Source organism: Pleurotus ostreatus, assembly GCF_014466165.1.
Source record: "Pleurotus ostreatus strain PC9 chromosome Unknown scaffold_11, whole genome shotgun sequence".
NCBI classification, from domain to species: Eukaryota; Fungi; Basidiomycota; class Agaricomycetes; order Agaricales; family Pleurotaceae; genus Pleurotus; species Pleurotus ostreatus.
In genome coordinates this window covers 304,472-316,991 of record NW_023503166.1, presented here as the reverse complement: position 1 = coordinate 316,991, position 12,520 = coordinate 304,472, and the positions used below count along the sequence as shown (strand labels likewise).

At 51.2% G+C, this 12,520-nt stretch overlaps 5 protein-coding genes and 1 non-coding gene across 6 annotated transcripts; 4 read left to right on the top strand and 2 right to left on the bottom strand.

The window, feature by feature from the left end:
* Positions 1 to 207: 207 nt before the first annotated feature.
* On the bottom strand, positions 208 to 3,934 carry PC9H_002413 (uncharacterized protein; the record flags this gene model as incomplete). Its single annotated transcript, XM_036772051.1, has 11 exons — positions 208 to 624; positions 681 to 887; positions 937 to 1,089; positions 1,171 to 1,338; positions 1,393 to 1,518; positions 1,573 to 1,969; positions 2,019 to 2,626; positions 2,681 to 2,800; positions 2,850 to 2,964; positions 3,022 to 3,689; positions 3,737 to 3,934. 11 exons carry the CDS (start codon positions 3,932 to 3,934, stop codon positions 208 to 210), a joined length of 3,177 nt encoding a protein of 1,058 aa, XP_036625697.1.
* Positions 3,935 to 4,069: 135 nt separating this feature from the next.
* On the top strand, positions 4,070 to 5,153 carry PC9H_002412 (uncharacterized protein; the record flags this gene model as incomplete). Its single annotated transcript, XM_036772050.1, has 3 exons — positions 4,070 to 4,344; positions 4,399 to 4,996; positions 5,046 to 5,153. The coding sequence occupies 3 exons, from the start codon at positions 4,070 to 4,072 to the stop codon at positions 5,151 to 5,153; spliced, it is 981 nt and encodes a 326-aa protein (XP_036625696.1).
* A 96-nt stretch (positions 5,154 to 5,249) lies between these two features.
* Positions 5,250 to 6,894, top strand: XYL5_1 (Endo-1,4-beta-xylanase 5; the record flags this gene model as incomplete). The annotated part of the gene is made up of 5 exons (XM_036772049.1): positions 5,250 to 5,341; positions 5,391 to 5,410; positions 5,467 to 5,549; positions 5,602 to 6,417; positions 6,454 to 6,894. The coding sequence occupies 5 exons, from the start codon at positions 5,250 to 5,252 to the stop codon at positions 6,892 to 6,894; spliced, it is 1,452 nt and encodes a 483-aa protein (XP_036625695.1).
* Positions 6,895 to 7,174: 280 nt separating this feature from the next.
* On the bottom strand, positions 7,175 to 8,496 carry PC9H_002410 (uncharacterized protein; the record flags this gene model as incomplete). The annotated part of the gene is made up of 10 exons (XM_036772048.1): positions 7,175 to 7,404; positions 7,463 to 7,519; positions 7,575 to 7,647; positions 7,700 to 7,710; positions 7,766 to 7,825; positions 7,880 to 7,987; positions 8,046 to 8,127; positions 8,184 to 8,357; positions 8,408 to 8,435; positions 8,477 to 8,496. The coding sequence occupies 10 exons, from the start codon at positions 8,494 to 8,496 to the stop codon at positions 7,175 to 7,177; spliced, it is 843 nt and encodes a 280-aa protein (XP_036625694.1).
* A 2,133-nt stretch (positions 8,497 to 10,629) lies between these two features.
* PC9H_002409 (uncharacterized protein) lies at positions 10,630 to 12,057 on the top strand (the record flags this gene model as incomplete). The annotated part of the gene is made up of 5 exons (XM_036772047.1): positions 10,630 to 10,766; positions 10,826 to 11,212; positions 11,263 to 11,453; positions 11,510 to 11,983; positions 12,026 to 12,057. 5 exons carry the CDS (start codon positions 10,630 to 10,632, stop codon positions 12,055 to 12,057), a joined length of 1,221 nt encoding a protein of 406 aa, XP_036625693.1.
* A 149-nt stretch (positions 12,058 to 12,206) lies between these two features.
* On the top strand, positions 12,207 to 12,290 carry PC9H_002408. Its single transcript has one exon. It is a non-coding gene; the product is annotated as a tRNA-Glu (tRNA).
* The last annotated feature ends 230 nt before the right edge of the window (positions 12,291 to 12,520 follow it).

The following is a 12,520-nucleotide window of genomic DNA, read 5'->3' as shown; positions in this document are numbered from 1 at the left end:
CTCATCAACGTTGGATCCTATCTAGGTCCTCGTTCACAGCCCACATTCCTTTGCAGAACGGCCATGTCGTCAGCAAACCATCCAAGAGCAACCAATTGAGCAGCCGTTACTTTGTAGCAATAGACTATTGCATCTCGTTGTGTTATATTTGGGGATGGAGAGGAAGCATGGCCTTTTAAATATGAGATACAATATCATGACACCTAGCTATATATCATCCTCCGGGCCGTCCTCAATAAGCTTCGCGTAGTCTTCGTAGCTCGCGAATGTCGGCAGACTCTTCAGTTTCTTCCGCCGGGATTGCTTGTCATCCGTTCGTTTTCGCTTCTTGGTGTCCAAAACCCCACCCCATTCATCCTCCTGACCCTCTTCATCTTCGCCTCCGGAGTCTGACCCATCATATTCAATCAGACCATCAGGTACTTCGTCGAGAGGGATAAGGTCATCGGCATCAGAGTCCTCAACCAAATCCAAGTCGTCGGCATCACTATCTTCGCTACCCGAGACATTGCTTTCAGAATCAGAGTCGTCGATTTCGGGATCGAGATCGAGAGGACTATCGATATCACTATCATCAAGCTCGTCTTCATCACCAGCCACGTTGGGCATGGACGCCTTCATGGCCTAGGAGCACCATAGTCAGCTGCGCCATTTCGCACACTAAATGGAATGAAACGAACCTTCCATATTTCCGCTTCTTCTTCATCGTCGGTCCCCTCTTCGGAAGGTGGTGCCCCCTCCGCAGCACCATCTACCCTATCACCTGAATCCTTCGTGCCTTGGTTTGCGTCTGAATCGACATCTGTGTCGTCGTCTTCTGCATCTTTGGGCCTTGAAACTCCTTTGCTTTGTTCATGTTTGCGGACGAAGTATTTGTGGAAGAAAAGCTGTAGGCGGAGTCAACATGAGCAATTTACGGAGTGGAAATGAGCAGACCTGGTCGACAGGGATATCTTGAGGCCTTCTCCTCAAGAAGCTTTCCTCATTGACCAAACCGCCAGGGTCTCCCACTTCACCCTTCATCAATTTGACACCGCTAGCCCCGTCAATTGTAGTCGCCGCAGGTTGCATTACGCTTGATCCCTTTGGCTTCGCACCTACGATGCGGAATTAGCCGCAGTTCGCCGTCAACAGAACGTGAATCCTACTATTGGTGCTTCGTATGCCTACGCCATCATTGTCACCTTTGACTTTCTTGGGATTTTTATAAACAAATCTATCAAGGAAGTGGGAGAGCGTGTTCAGCGAGAGGTCAGCAGAGGCCGTAATGGGCTGCGATGACAGGATCTGTCGTGCGTGCAAGGATATGGCAGGGTGGTAGTGGTTCAGGAGGGGTGTCTAGGCAAGAAAAGTCATTCAGAAGAAACAAGCTATGCAAGCTTAGACACGTACAAGTTCCCACAGAGGAGAAGCCGAAGCATGGGCATACTGTGGGTCCCGCTTTCGTGGATCGTAGACTTCATCAGTTTTGCTGGGGGTATTCACCATGCTCCTCAAACCGGGGATAGAAGAAAACAACTATCAATAATAAGGTGAGATTGGACTCGGTAAGCGGAAAGGGAAGGAGCATACTTCACCAAGGAGATACAAACCACCTGCAACGAATTCAGTTGCACCGCTGCCGCCGCTAACAAGGACTTGGACGAATCGTCTGATGAGAGCTTTGACGCGCTCTAGGTCGTGGTCGGCTTTCACAGACTTGAAGAAGAGATTTAGGTACATCGCTTGTTTAGACGAATGTGGAAGGCGAGGATCGTGAAGCGAGGCATATAGGGAACGGTAGTAACGATCCACGATCGATTTATATATCTGAGAGGGAGCCAGCTTTGACGAAGACGTTGCGGATGACGGATCAACTGGAGTAGACAAAGAAGAAGCAATCTGTTGTATTAGAACCAACGCCTGCAAAGATATGTTGAACGTCGATTTGTGAGTGACCATAAAGAGCGTGTCGATGTGCTTTTGCAATCTAAGGCGCATTGTCAGGGCTGGATAAATGACACAATGGCACTACGAACCCCACATCTTCGGAGGTGATCTTAGCGAACGGGAGAGCACGATTGATGCCAGTAAGAATGGCTGAGATCATTTTGGATTGACTATCTTCGACTTCCATGAATCCAGCAGCGCCTTGAATTTGTTTTGCGTGTTTTCCCTTTCGCTTCTTGTCGTCACTGAATATCCTTCCCTTTTTGTCTTTGCGAACCTCCTTTTCGGCTTCTTCATCCTGATTCTTCACCGGCGCATCTTCCTCTTTTGCAAGGGAGCCATCGCCGAGCAACTCCTTGAACATTTCGAAGTATACGTCAAGCAGTTGGATAGCAACGGCCTTGTCACTGCCTGCTAGGATAACCTGATTCAACGTGATGGCGGCATAATATCTGGCATGAGGGTTTCCAACTTCCTTCTTTTCGGGGGCCTTAGATTTGGGTTTGGGAGTCTCGTCGGTAAACCTAATGTGCTTATTGGGCACGGCGGCTGAGGGGTTGGTCAGCGTCTGAGCAGCAGGTTTGAAGACGAGAGCAGCGATTTCTCGAATGACGATAGACTTCATAGATGGATGTGCTTGGAGGAGCTGGAGCAAATGATATGAAGCCCGCGAGGAGATAGATTTTTCGTGGTCGCCCTACAACGGTGGATGAGAGGATGAACCATCCTACGTTAAGAAGCGTAGGCCTACAAGTTTATTGACGAGCAACCGTAAGAGATTCTGCTCTTGCTCTGGCTTCGAGCGAAGTAGAGTTGAGATGAGGTTGAGAGATTGTGTTCGTACGTACGGCAAAGTATCTGCGCAAAGTGTCTTGGATGACGGTTAGGATCGAGGAGGCATTACAATCACACCAGCACACCTCAAGAATTTGCAGAATCGAGAAAAAGTACTTCTTGAGCCAGTCTTCGAAATACCATATTACCAAATGTTCATCGGTCACATTGGGATGCAGGAGGGCTTGGTCTCGGAAGTATCTACATTTCGGAAAGTCATTGAGAGATATATAGGATCCGTGGACGTTATCTTCGTACTTCAGTTTGCGGTCAGGTGCTCCACCACCAACCCACCAATCGACAATACAGCGCAAAGCCTTTAAGCTCTCCTCTCGCCCTCCTTTTCCCTTGCCGCGTTCGGCCATAGATTTCAGGGTGTCCAGAGACTTCGTGTTGTGTAGTGGGCTGCTTTGAACGAGAAGCGTAAGGGCACTCAGTCGATCCGACAAGGTGCCAGATGATATGATTTTAGTAAGAAAGCTGGCTTCGGAAGTCGACGAAGAAGAGGTTTGGTAGGTGGTTATATCCTTGTTGTGAATGTCTTGCGCGCGAGACGCCAGGGTGGATAGTTGACCAGGGGTTATTGAGCTAGAAGGAACTGGTGGACTTGATAGCGGTGTTATTGAGCTATACCATAGAGCATCAGGCGTAATCAAGAACCGTGATCCCGGTTTCAACGACACTCTTGAAGGCAGTTTCACTGGGTCTGTGCTTTTAATCGTAGATGTAGTCGCAGGAACCGCCGTTTCCTCCGTGTTGTGCGTCCTAGCTGATGTCTCGACAGAGCTTTGTGACTTCTTCTTCTGTTTCGATACATTGATGACTTTCAGAGGTGTTTCGACCACTTTCGGAGAGGGTTTGACGTCCGATGGTTGTTTCAGACCGAGACCTTTGACGAATTTATGTAGATCTCCAACTAAAGTTGGCTGCTGTGGATCAGTCACAGAGTGGCGTTGAGAAATTCGCCGCTCACATCAACCACGCCATCTCCAGAGTCAATGCCAGAGTGCTCTGTGTCTTTCACCAGCTCGAAGTCCTCTTCGTTACCACCCAGTGCAATGATTTGCGACTTCAGTTCTTGATCGTCATGGTTCGAGGATTTCTTGACTTTTTTCCGAGGCACCTCTGATGCTTTGGATGTCGAGTCCTTGCCCTTTCGGAGACGCGCCATAGGATCTGCACAGGAAAACGCCTGAGGACTTGCAACGAAATTTGTGGCAAGCGTGAGAACAATAGGGTCACGTGAAACCCAAGCTGGCAAGTCGACTTACCATAATCGAGTCTGGTTTACGAGCCTAGTTCCACCATGATTTCTCTGTCGAAAGCCGAAAAGTCCTACATCCAGGCCGGTATACTTGGAGACCCTCCCCATCGGTCTGACGGACGCGATTTACACGATTTTCGGACCGTTGCTCTCGAAACTGGAGTCGCACCACTCTCGAACGGGAGCGCGCGTCTCACAATCGGCAGAGTTCTTCGCGGAGGAGGGGGGACCGAAGTTCTCGCCGCGACAAAGCTGGAGGTTGAAGATATGAAGGCTGGTGGCGTTGACGGAGGACGCATCGTTTGCTCGGTGACTTGGTACGCGATATCCATTGACTCGCGATCCTGACGCACTGAGTTATTTGAAGACAGTTCGCCTGCAGCGTATCCCCATCTGTCCTCAGGCGCACTCGAAGACCTGCAATACGACATGACCATGATCATCAATCAAACCCTCTCGCACCCCTCCCTGCACCCCTCGAACCTCAGCATCGTCAAGGGTCAGAAGTCCTGGCTACTCAACCTCGATCTCGTCGTCTTATCCGATGCGGGGAACGTGCACGATGCGCTGTTCATGGCTGCCAGAGCTGCGCTGTGGGACACCAAGGTGCCACGGACGCGCAGCATCGAATACAAGGCTGCTGCTGCTAATCGCAGCGCGGGGGGCATGGAGATCGACGACGCGAGCGGTTTGGACACGCGGCAGCAGCCTTCGATGGCAGATTTCGAGCTGCATGATTTCTGGGACGAGGGGGAGCCTCTCGAGGGCCGTGAAGTGTGGCCAGTTTCCGTCACGTTGAATCTGATCTCGCCCATGCACTATCTCGACGCTTCGGCGCAAGAAGAGGCCGCGACTCCGTTAAGGCTTCTGCTAGCATTCTCCTTCTCGCCTTCAGGTACGGCTTTGCAGGGCATGCGAGTGCTTGGTGTCGGCGAGCTGGACGCTAAGACGGTGAAGCAGGGGATCGAGGTGCGCAAACAACGTTCTTCGGGTTATTTCGTGCTTATGTCCATGCTAGGACGGAGAGAAGTATGCTCGGGAGATCTATACAGCTTTGAATGCCAAACTCAAAGACGAAGACGTCCGGCGTAACCAAAAGGCTAGCCACCGCTTTGCCCGACGATGAATTACATATTTTTCTAGCCATTGCGGGAATCTGAGTTATGTGTGATCGACGTCGGTCCGGCCTTCCGCTGATTCCCCACACCGACTGTCATCACTAATGCCACTGCTCGCTGTTCAAGGAGCGAAGATCGTTGATGATGAGGGGAATGAGATTATACTTCGCGGTGCTGGTCTCGGTGGATGGATGACGTGAGTCTCGCCTGAACCCTCCAGCCAGCTATTCACATTGCTCGATCAGAATGGAGAACTTCATTTCAGGTAAGTAGTCTGTGACGTGGACGAGTGTTGCACAGTACACAGCGCCTCGCTCTTAGGATTTCCTGGGTGTGAGTATCAAATACGTGAAAGCCTAGCGGACACGATTGGCAAGGAAAAGGCAGAATTCTTCTTCCAAAAGGTTTCATTCAAGTCTCCCAGTTCCCCCACGGCAGATTAAGTTCGTCTTCCAGTTTCTTGACTATTTCTTCGCCGAAGACGATGCCCGATTCTTCCACTCCGTCGGCCTGAACTGCATCCGTATCGCCATCAGCTATCGGCACTTCGAAGACGATATGGCGCCCCGCGTGCTCAAGCCCAATTGCTTCGCGCAGCTAGACCGCGTCATCAACGTGTGCGCCAAATACGGGATATACACCATCATCGACATGCACACTGCGCCTGGCGGGCAGAACGGGGGCTGGCACTCAGACCACGGCTCCCCCCTCGCGCGGTTCTGGATCCATAAAGATTTTCAAGATCGCCTGATATGGCTGTGGGAGCAGGTGGCCGCGCATTACAAAGCCCACCAGTGGATCGCGGGGTACAACGTCCTCAACGAGCCCGCCGATCCGCACGCGCAGCACGCGCGGCTGCTCAGCTTCTACGACCGGGCGTACAACGCCATCAGAGCCATCGACACCGACCATATCATCTTCTTCGACGGGAACACGTATGCTACTGATTTCACGAAGTTTCCGGACGATGCGGGCGCGAAGTGGGAGAATACGGCGTTTTCGATACATGATTACTCAGTTTATGGATTTCCTAAGAGTCCGGAGCCGTATGACAGGACAGAAGGACAGAGAGATGTGATGAGGCGCAGCTACGAGCGCAAGAGGGCTTGGATGGATGCGAGGGGGTTGTGTGTTTGGAATGGGGAGTGGGGACCTGTGTACGCCAGGCCTCCATATGACGGTGACGCGACCGACGCTATCAACCAGCGAAGGTACAACGTCCTTGAAGATCAACTAGAAATATATAACAAGGCAAGTTTTTGTATATTGATGGTATTCCAGGGCTACATATTAATTTCGGGTTTGTAGGATCGGCTTAGTTGGTCTATCTGGCTTTACAAAGACATAGGCTTCCAAGGGATGGTCTACGTATCCCAAGACACCCCCTATATGACGCGCTTCCGCGACTTTCTCGCCAAGAAGTACCGAATGGCCGTCGACTCCTGGGGTGCCGACGATAGATATGTGAAGAAGATTTACGAGCCGATCGTCGGATTGATCAAAGAAGCTTGCCCAGACGCCGATACGAAGAGGTTGTACCCACCTATCTGGAGCCTGGAAGAGAGGGTGGCTCGATATTCTAGGCAGACGCTGGTGGCTGAGTACCTTGTGGGGGAATGGGCGAGTATCATGAAGGGGCTAGATGAAGGGGATTTAGAGGAGTTGGCGAAGTCGTTTGCGTTTGAGAACTGCGCAAAAAGGGAAGGGCTGAATGATGTCTTGAGGAAGTACGCTCCCGAAGCGAAATAGGTTAAACAAAGTGGTTCACTTCACTTTATTGATGGTTTGTAACAACAACAAAGATAAGTGATGGATAGTAAACATGGAGTCCAACGAGAGAAATATCTTTTTGCGAAAGAGTGTGCACATAATTGCCGTCTTATCTTGTCTTGCGTGTTCCTAGGATAGCGGGAGGCGATTTAACACGTCCCAACAGCTGACTCCGAGAACTGGCAAGCAGCTTGAGAGTCGCCACTAATGATTCCACAATTAACGCTGACGCTCTAGTTTTCAAGGGACAGAGCATCACTCACCACCCGATCTTCGAGGGCTCGGATCCCTTGGCAACGCCCTTGTACGCGCAGCACACATTCTTGGCGGTGGGCTTGTTGTTCGTCTTGACGTTCGAGAGGATGGCGGTGTCGCCCCAGTTGGCGTTGATGCCAACACCTTCCTTCCCGTCCTTGAAGCAGACATTGTTGACTTCGACGTGGCGCTCATGCGAGGTAGCGCAGTTTCCGCAGCCACGGTAGAGTTTACCTGAGGATAGCGGCCAGCATCAGCAAGGTGCAAGGTTCGGATTTGCAAAAGGATATACCAAAATCGGAGGCGAAGAAGTTGTTGATCTTTACTGTCCCGGCACCGTTGTGTTGGACTAACATGGCTTGGTCAGAGGCATCGTAGGAACAGTGGCAGAAGATCAGACGGACAGATTTTGTCGGAAGCGTGGAAGGCACCACCCCCGTTAATAGTAGTGACATCGTTGGCACCGGTTTGTTTGATCTGGAAAGCGGGAATTATTTAACAATAGGTATGGGTATTTGAGGTTACTTACAGTGGCGGCATCTGTGCGGATGTAATATGAGCCTTTTATCGCTAGTCCACCAGACGTAGTACATACCTTCGCAAACATCTTCCCACCAAACATTGGTGATAGTGCATGGGCCACGGCAATGAATGCCTGTACATAAAGATGAGAATACTGGTGAAGTAGTGGCGGGGGTGGGGGGCTAACCTTCTGCTTGATCCTTGCCAATGATGACGTTCGAAATGGACGCTCCGGATTCCAAGATAAACACAGCATCTTCTTCTCCAGTTTCGTTTTGACCCTGACATTCGCCGCCTAAACACAAAACTCAATCAGACAACCACGCGCTGGTATTGAGCGGCGGCAAGCTTACTGCTTCCGGCACGGTCGAATCGCACCATGCCTCCATCAAAGGAGCTAGATATGACTCTAGCGGTAGGGAGGGCGGTGTAGCCCTGTATGTAATAAATCAGCAAGGGATGCTCGTTGGGCGTGGTCTAGTAATACGCACAGCAGAGGCAGGCAGAGTAGTGGTGATACCGGAAGGAGGTTGCACAGTCGTAGGTGGCTGCGTAGTCGCGGGTGCGGTGGTGCTTACGCGAGTAGAGCTAGTCGCTCGTGTTGAGCTCGTTGCACTAGTCGCTCCGCCGCCGCTTCCGGGAAGGCATTGTGAATACCATTCATTCTACAATACTGATTAGAACGAGACGTAAAGCCACAGACAATATTCCTCACCTGGAACACGCATGAGGCACCGGAGACACTGCAATGATGTCATTAGTTAGGTAGAACGATCAAGCGTACGGAAGGGAATATGGTACCATGATGTCTCGCCTGTACGTATACCCATAATGAATTGTTGTGAAAACGGAGGAGGAGGAACTACTGACCGGACCAGTTACTTCCCCCACATTGACCATACAATGGGACGGCTGCAAGGACGCTTGCTGAAGCAGCAAGAGATAAAACGACTGAGACTTTCAGAGAGAACATCAATGTTGTAGGACACTGAAGGAGTTTGGGATGGTTTCTTTCTGGTCATCGTAGCCACCTTTATACTCCAGCAAAGTACCCTGGTGACCGCTGGTGATGAGTAGAAATACTCCGAAAAATTCTAGCAATACGCGTTGTGATGCATGTCGCAAGGATTAAGGAGACAAGGCGGTCCCCGACGGTCCGGCTACGATACCAAGAGGATGAGCTAGTATGCGGTGGGCCTGAGTTATTCCATAGCTTTGAGCCTTGCGCCTCTATGTGAAAAGTTGCTTGGAGGACCAAAGGGCCCGCAAAACGGCCAAGACATCCAGGGCAGCGTGATCGACATTGCGAGAAATCCACCGACGAAGTCCCGTTTCACTCGTCCTCTACATTCAGCCCCGGGTGCGGATAAATTGAAGAACTCACTTGACCTCTAACGGGGACATACGCAGAGAGCTCTAGGAGAATATGACATATGTTGGCCCGGCAATCCTGGGCTGGGACGTTTGACAACAAACATGGATACTCGACCTTGCCAGCTCACCAGCATGGGTCGTGCGATGGTAACCGCTCGGAGGGTCAAGGGTCCATATTGAGTCCGCCGTACATACGAACCAGAAAAGCCGCACCCTCCAAATTCCGCCCTTGTCATACTTGTCAGTTTGGACGGCCATTGAAATATCAAAGGGGCGCACCAGCATCGTAGGGTGTCCTCATGTCAGGAATTTGGTGATTCCAACAAAGCCAGCGAGTGTATACAAGGCAGCTACTATGCCAGGTTCATCCTATTCAACAGTAAGTTAAGGATGTTACCTAAGAGAAGGCGAAGCTAATCAACTGCAAGCGTCTCTCCTTGTCGAGTATGTAGTCCCCTGATACAACTCGGATATTGGGTAATGCGAGTTTCTCTGGCACCTAATGCCAAATTGGGCAAATGGCGGGACTCGGCCCTCGAATACTCCTTGTTAACGGCGGGGTGGTGCGCCCCCTTGACTGGTAAAGAATAAAGAATCGAAATTCACTCCTACCTAATGAAGGGGACACAGCGGGGCTGTTCTGGGAGGATGTATGGAATATACTGAGTCATTGTCATAACCTGAATGTTTTGCTAATGTGTCGAGCTCAAACGAAACAAGTAAAGTGGGTTCTCAGCAGCCCAATGTTTGCAACTCCAATTATTCCAGGAAGATTAATAGCGCGATGTGTGCGGGTTGCAGCACCGACATGGTGTTCGGAGTCCAAAGGGTGTTCTGCGCCGTTCCCGATCTCTATTACCCAAAGCGGACCCTCGGAATAATGGCCGACGCGCGGAGTTGTATCAGGGGACTCAAGACTGCTCCTTGTCTACATATAAGCCATCATTCATGTCGCTGAACTCTGCCACCTGCGTAGTAAAGTCAGGAATCATCGGTGGTGATGCACAGTTGCTCCATAAAAGAAGACACAAGGTGACTGCCGTTAAATCCCGCTGAAGATCTTCACTTCCATTTAACTCTACTTTGCCAGGAACAATCACCGCGGCCATGTTCAAGATTTAGTATTAGCCACCGAACTTGAGGACCCAGCTCGTGCTTGTCGTCAGTAAGCCTCCGAATGAGACAGTTGAGGCTGACTCATGTCTGTCGAACCTCAATTTGTGGTTAGGGTTTGATCATGTTTCTTTTAATAGATCTCCCGAACCCACATTGTCGCGGCTTGGGGCCCAATGCGCAGGCGACAAATGTTGTCCATTTTTAAACATGGGAACCGAGTGCCTCAGCGAGCCCGGTCAGCCCCCCAATCATCTCGACCGTGGTCAGCCACCACCACGACTCCTTGGCTACATCCGTCAAGGCGGCTGGGGACTCCATCCAACATCCTTGGCTACTTGGCAAGCAAATTATATCACACCCACAGTCGCGTTGTCCCAGTTTTTCCCCTCAATACTTGTCTCTTACCGTTTACGAAATCCCCCTTCCTTGACTCTCTCCTCGATATTCATGCCCTCGTCGATACGAACCACGCTTATCAGGGCCCTGTGCCTCACCCTGTACATGGATGTCGTCATTGGCCAAAATCTTGCGGATGACCGATTATCTTTGGTGAGGACAAGGCTCCAGGAGTCGGCGAACAGAAGGTGAGCCCCCGCGTATCCTCGTTTTCACTGGATCTGATGTCTGGTTCTCCCTCTGGAAGTTGGGAGCTCGGAACAGCTGCGCAGGCACTACTAGAAATTGATGCGCCTAGCTGGTCAGTCTTCTCTCGCAATTCACTGCCGCCACCCCAGCAAGTCCCCTCCGAAGCGCAATCAAGTGTTGCCCCTGTGCTCACATTGGCCCAAGAAATTGTCGGGAATCGCTCTCGACTGAATAGCAATGCTGAGGGGCCTCAGCCGCTGATGCCCGATGGAAGCGCCGCGGATCCTGCGGCCAACGGCGTTAGCGTCCTCCTCGCCAACTGGACCGGTCAGGGCGGACAGGATTACGCTGGGGCGGCAAGAGATCAGCTTGACTTTCTCTTGGAACGGGTGCCGAGGACGGACGACGGCGCGATATCGCATCGTGAGGCAGAGGTTCAACTCTGGTACGTAAGATTGGTGCTCGCGGCCGAACGTTACTCACTGGATATGACAGGAGCGATTATGTCTACATGGTCCCGCCCTTCCTCGCGTATTACGGCGTCCTCACAAGAAACCAGTCCCTCGTCACTGAGGCGTACAATCAAATACGACTATATCGGCAATACCTCCGGGATGATGATAACTTATGGAAGCATATTGCTATGGGAGGCGAAGTAGCGGAAGATAATGGTCACTGGACGACAGGTGCGTTTAATCGCACTGATATACTCAGTGGTGGCACTAACCCCCCTTTGGACTAGGCAACGGCTGGGCGGCCGCCGGGATGCTGCGTGTACTTGCCACCATCCAGAACTCTGAGTACGATAAAAATATGGCACATCAACAGGCCGATCTCGCACACTGGGTCGGCGAAATCCACGGAGCCATATACCCACTCCTTGACGACACGAATATCTTCCCAAACTACGCCTCACGGGCGGTGAACGACAGCGGGAACTTCTATGATGCCGCCGGAACTGCCTTGCTTGCGGCAACGGTATACCGGGTGTCGCTCTACTGGGGCGATCATTCGCATATCTCGTTTGCGCAGCGGTGTCGGGAGACGCTGTACGCGGACAACGGGAATCAGAGCCATATCAATGCACAGGGGTGGCTGCAGCCTGTGGTGAATCCGCACTCTTTCGGAGTGGAGGGATCAAGGAGCCCGGAGGCCCAGGCTTTCGTTCTTGAATTAGAGGCGGCGTATAGAGATTGGGTGAATGAGGGGTCTAATGGTTCGACGCGTTTGATGACTTCTAGTTTGTGGGTATGGGCAGGCGCGATTTTGAGCTTGCTTCTGTGGATCTAGGGGTATATTTCAGGACTTGTTACTTATTCGTTTTCTTGCACACGGACGTGTTTATTCTGCTTGTGAACGTTATGCTATATCTTCTGTCTGTCTTGCATATACGTAGAACAATCAGACTATGTGGACTAATTCAGGCACACTTTATATATTCGGATATGGTGTAACGGCTAACATTGCCGCCTCTCACCTATGGTAGATCGCGGCAGCTCGGGGTTCGATTCCCCGTATCCGAATTTTTGCTCGTCTTGTGCGCGCCGATGGGTGGACAACTCAGGACATGTCCATTATTTTGTGCGACCCACCCTCGGTGAGCCCTGGTGCCGATCCCGAGGATACGCGAGGCCCTAACATACTTGATAGTAAGCAAAACGATAACAGGATTACATTCAACTCTGATACGCGTGTAAGAGCAGGGGGCGTGCTAGCTCTGCATATATGGCTCCAGTAGATTTGGTCTCTTTGC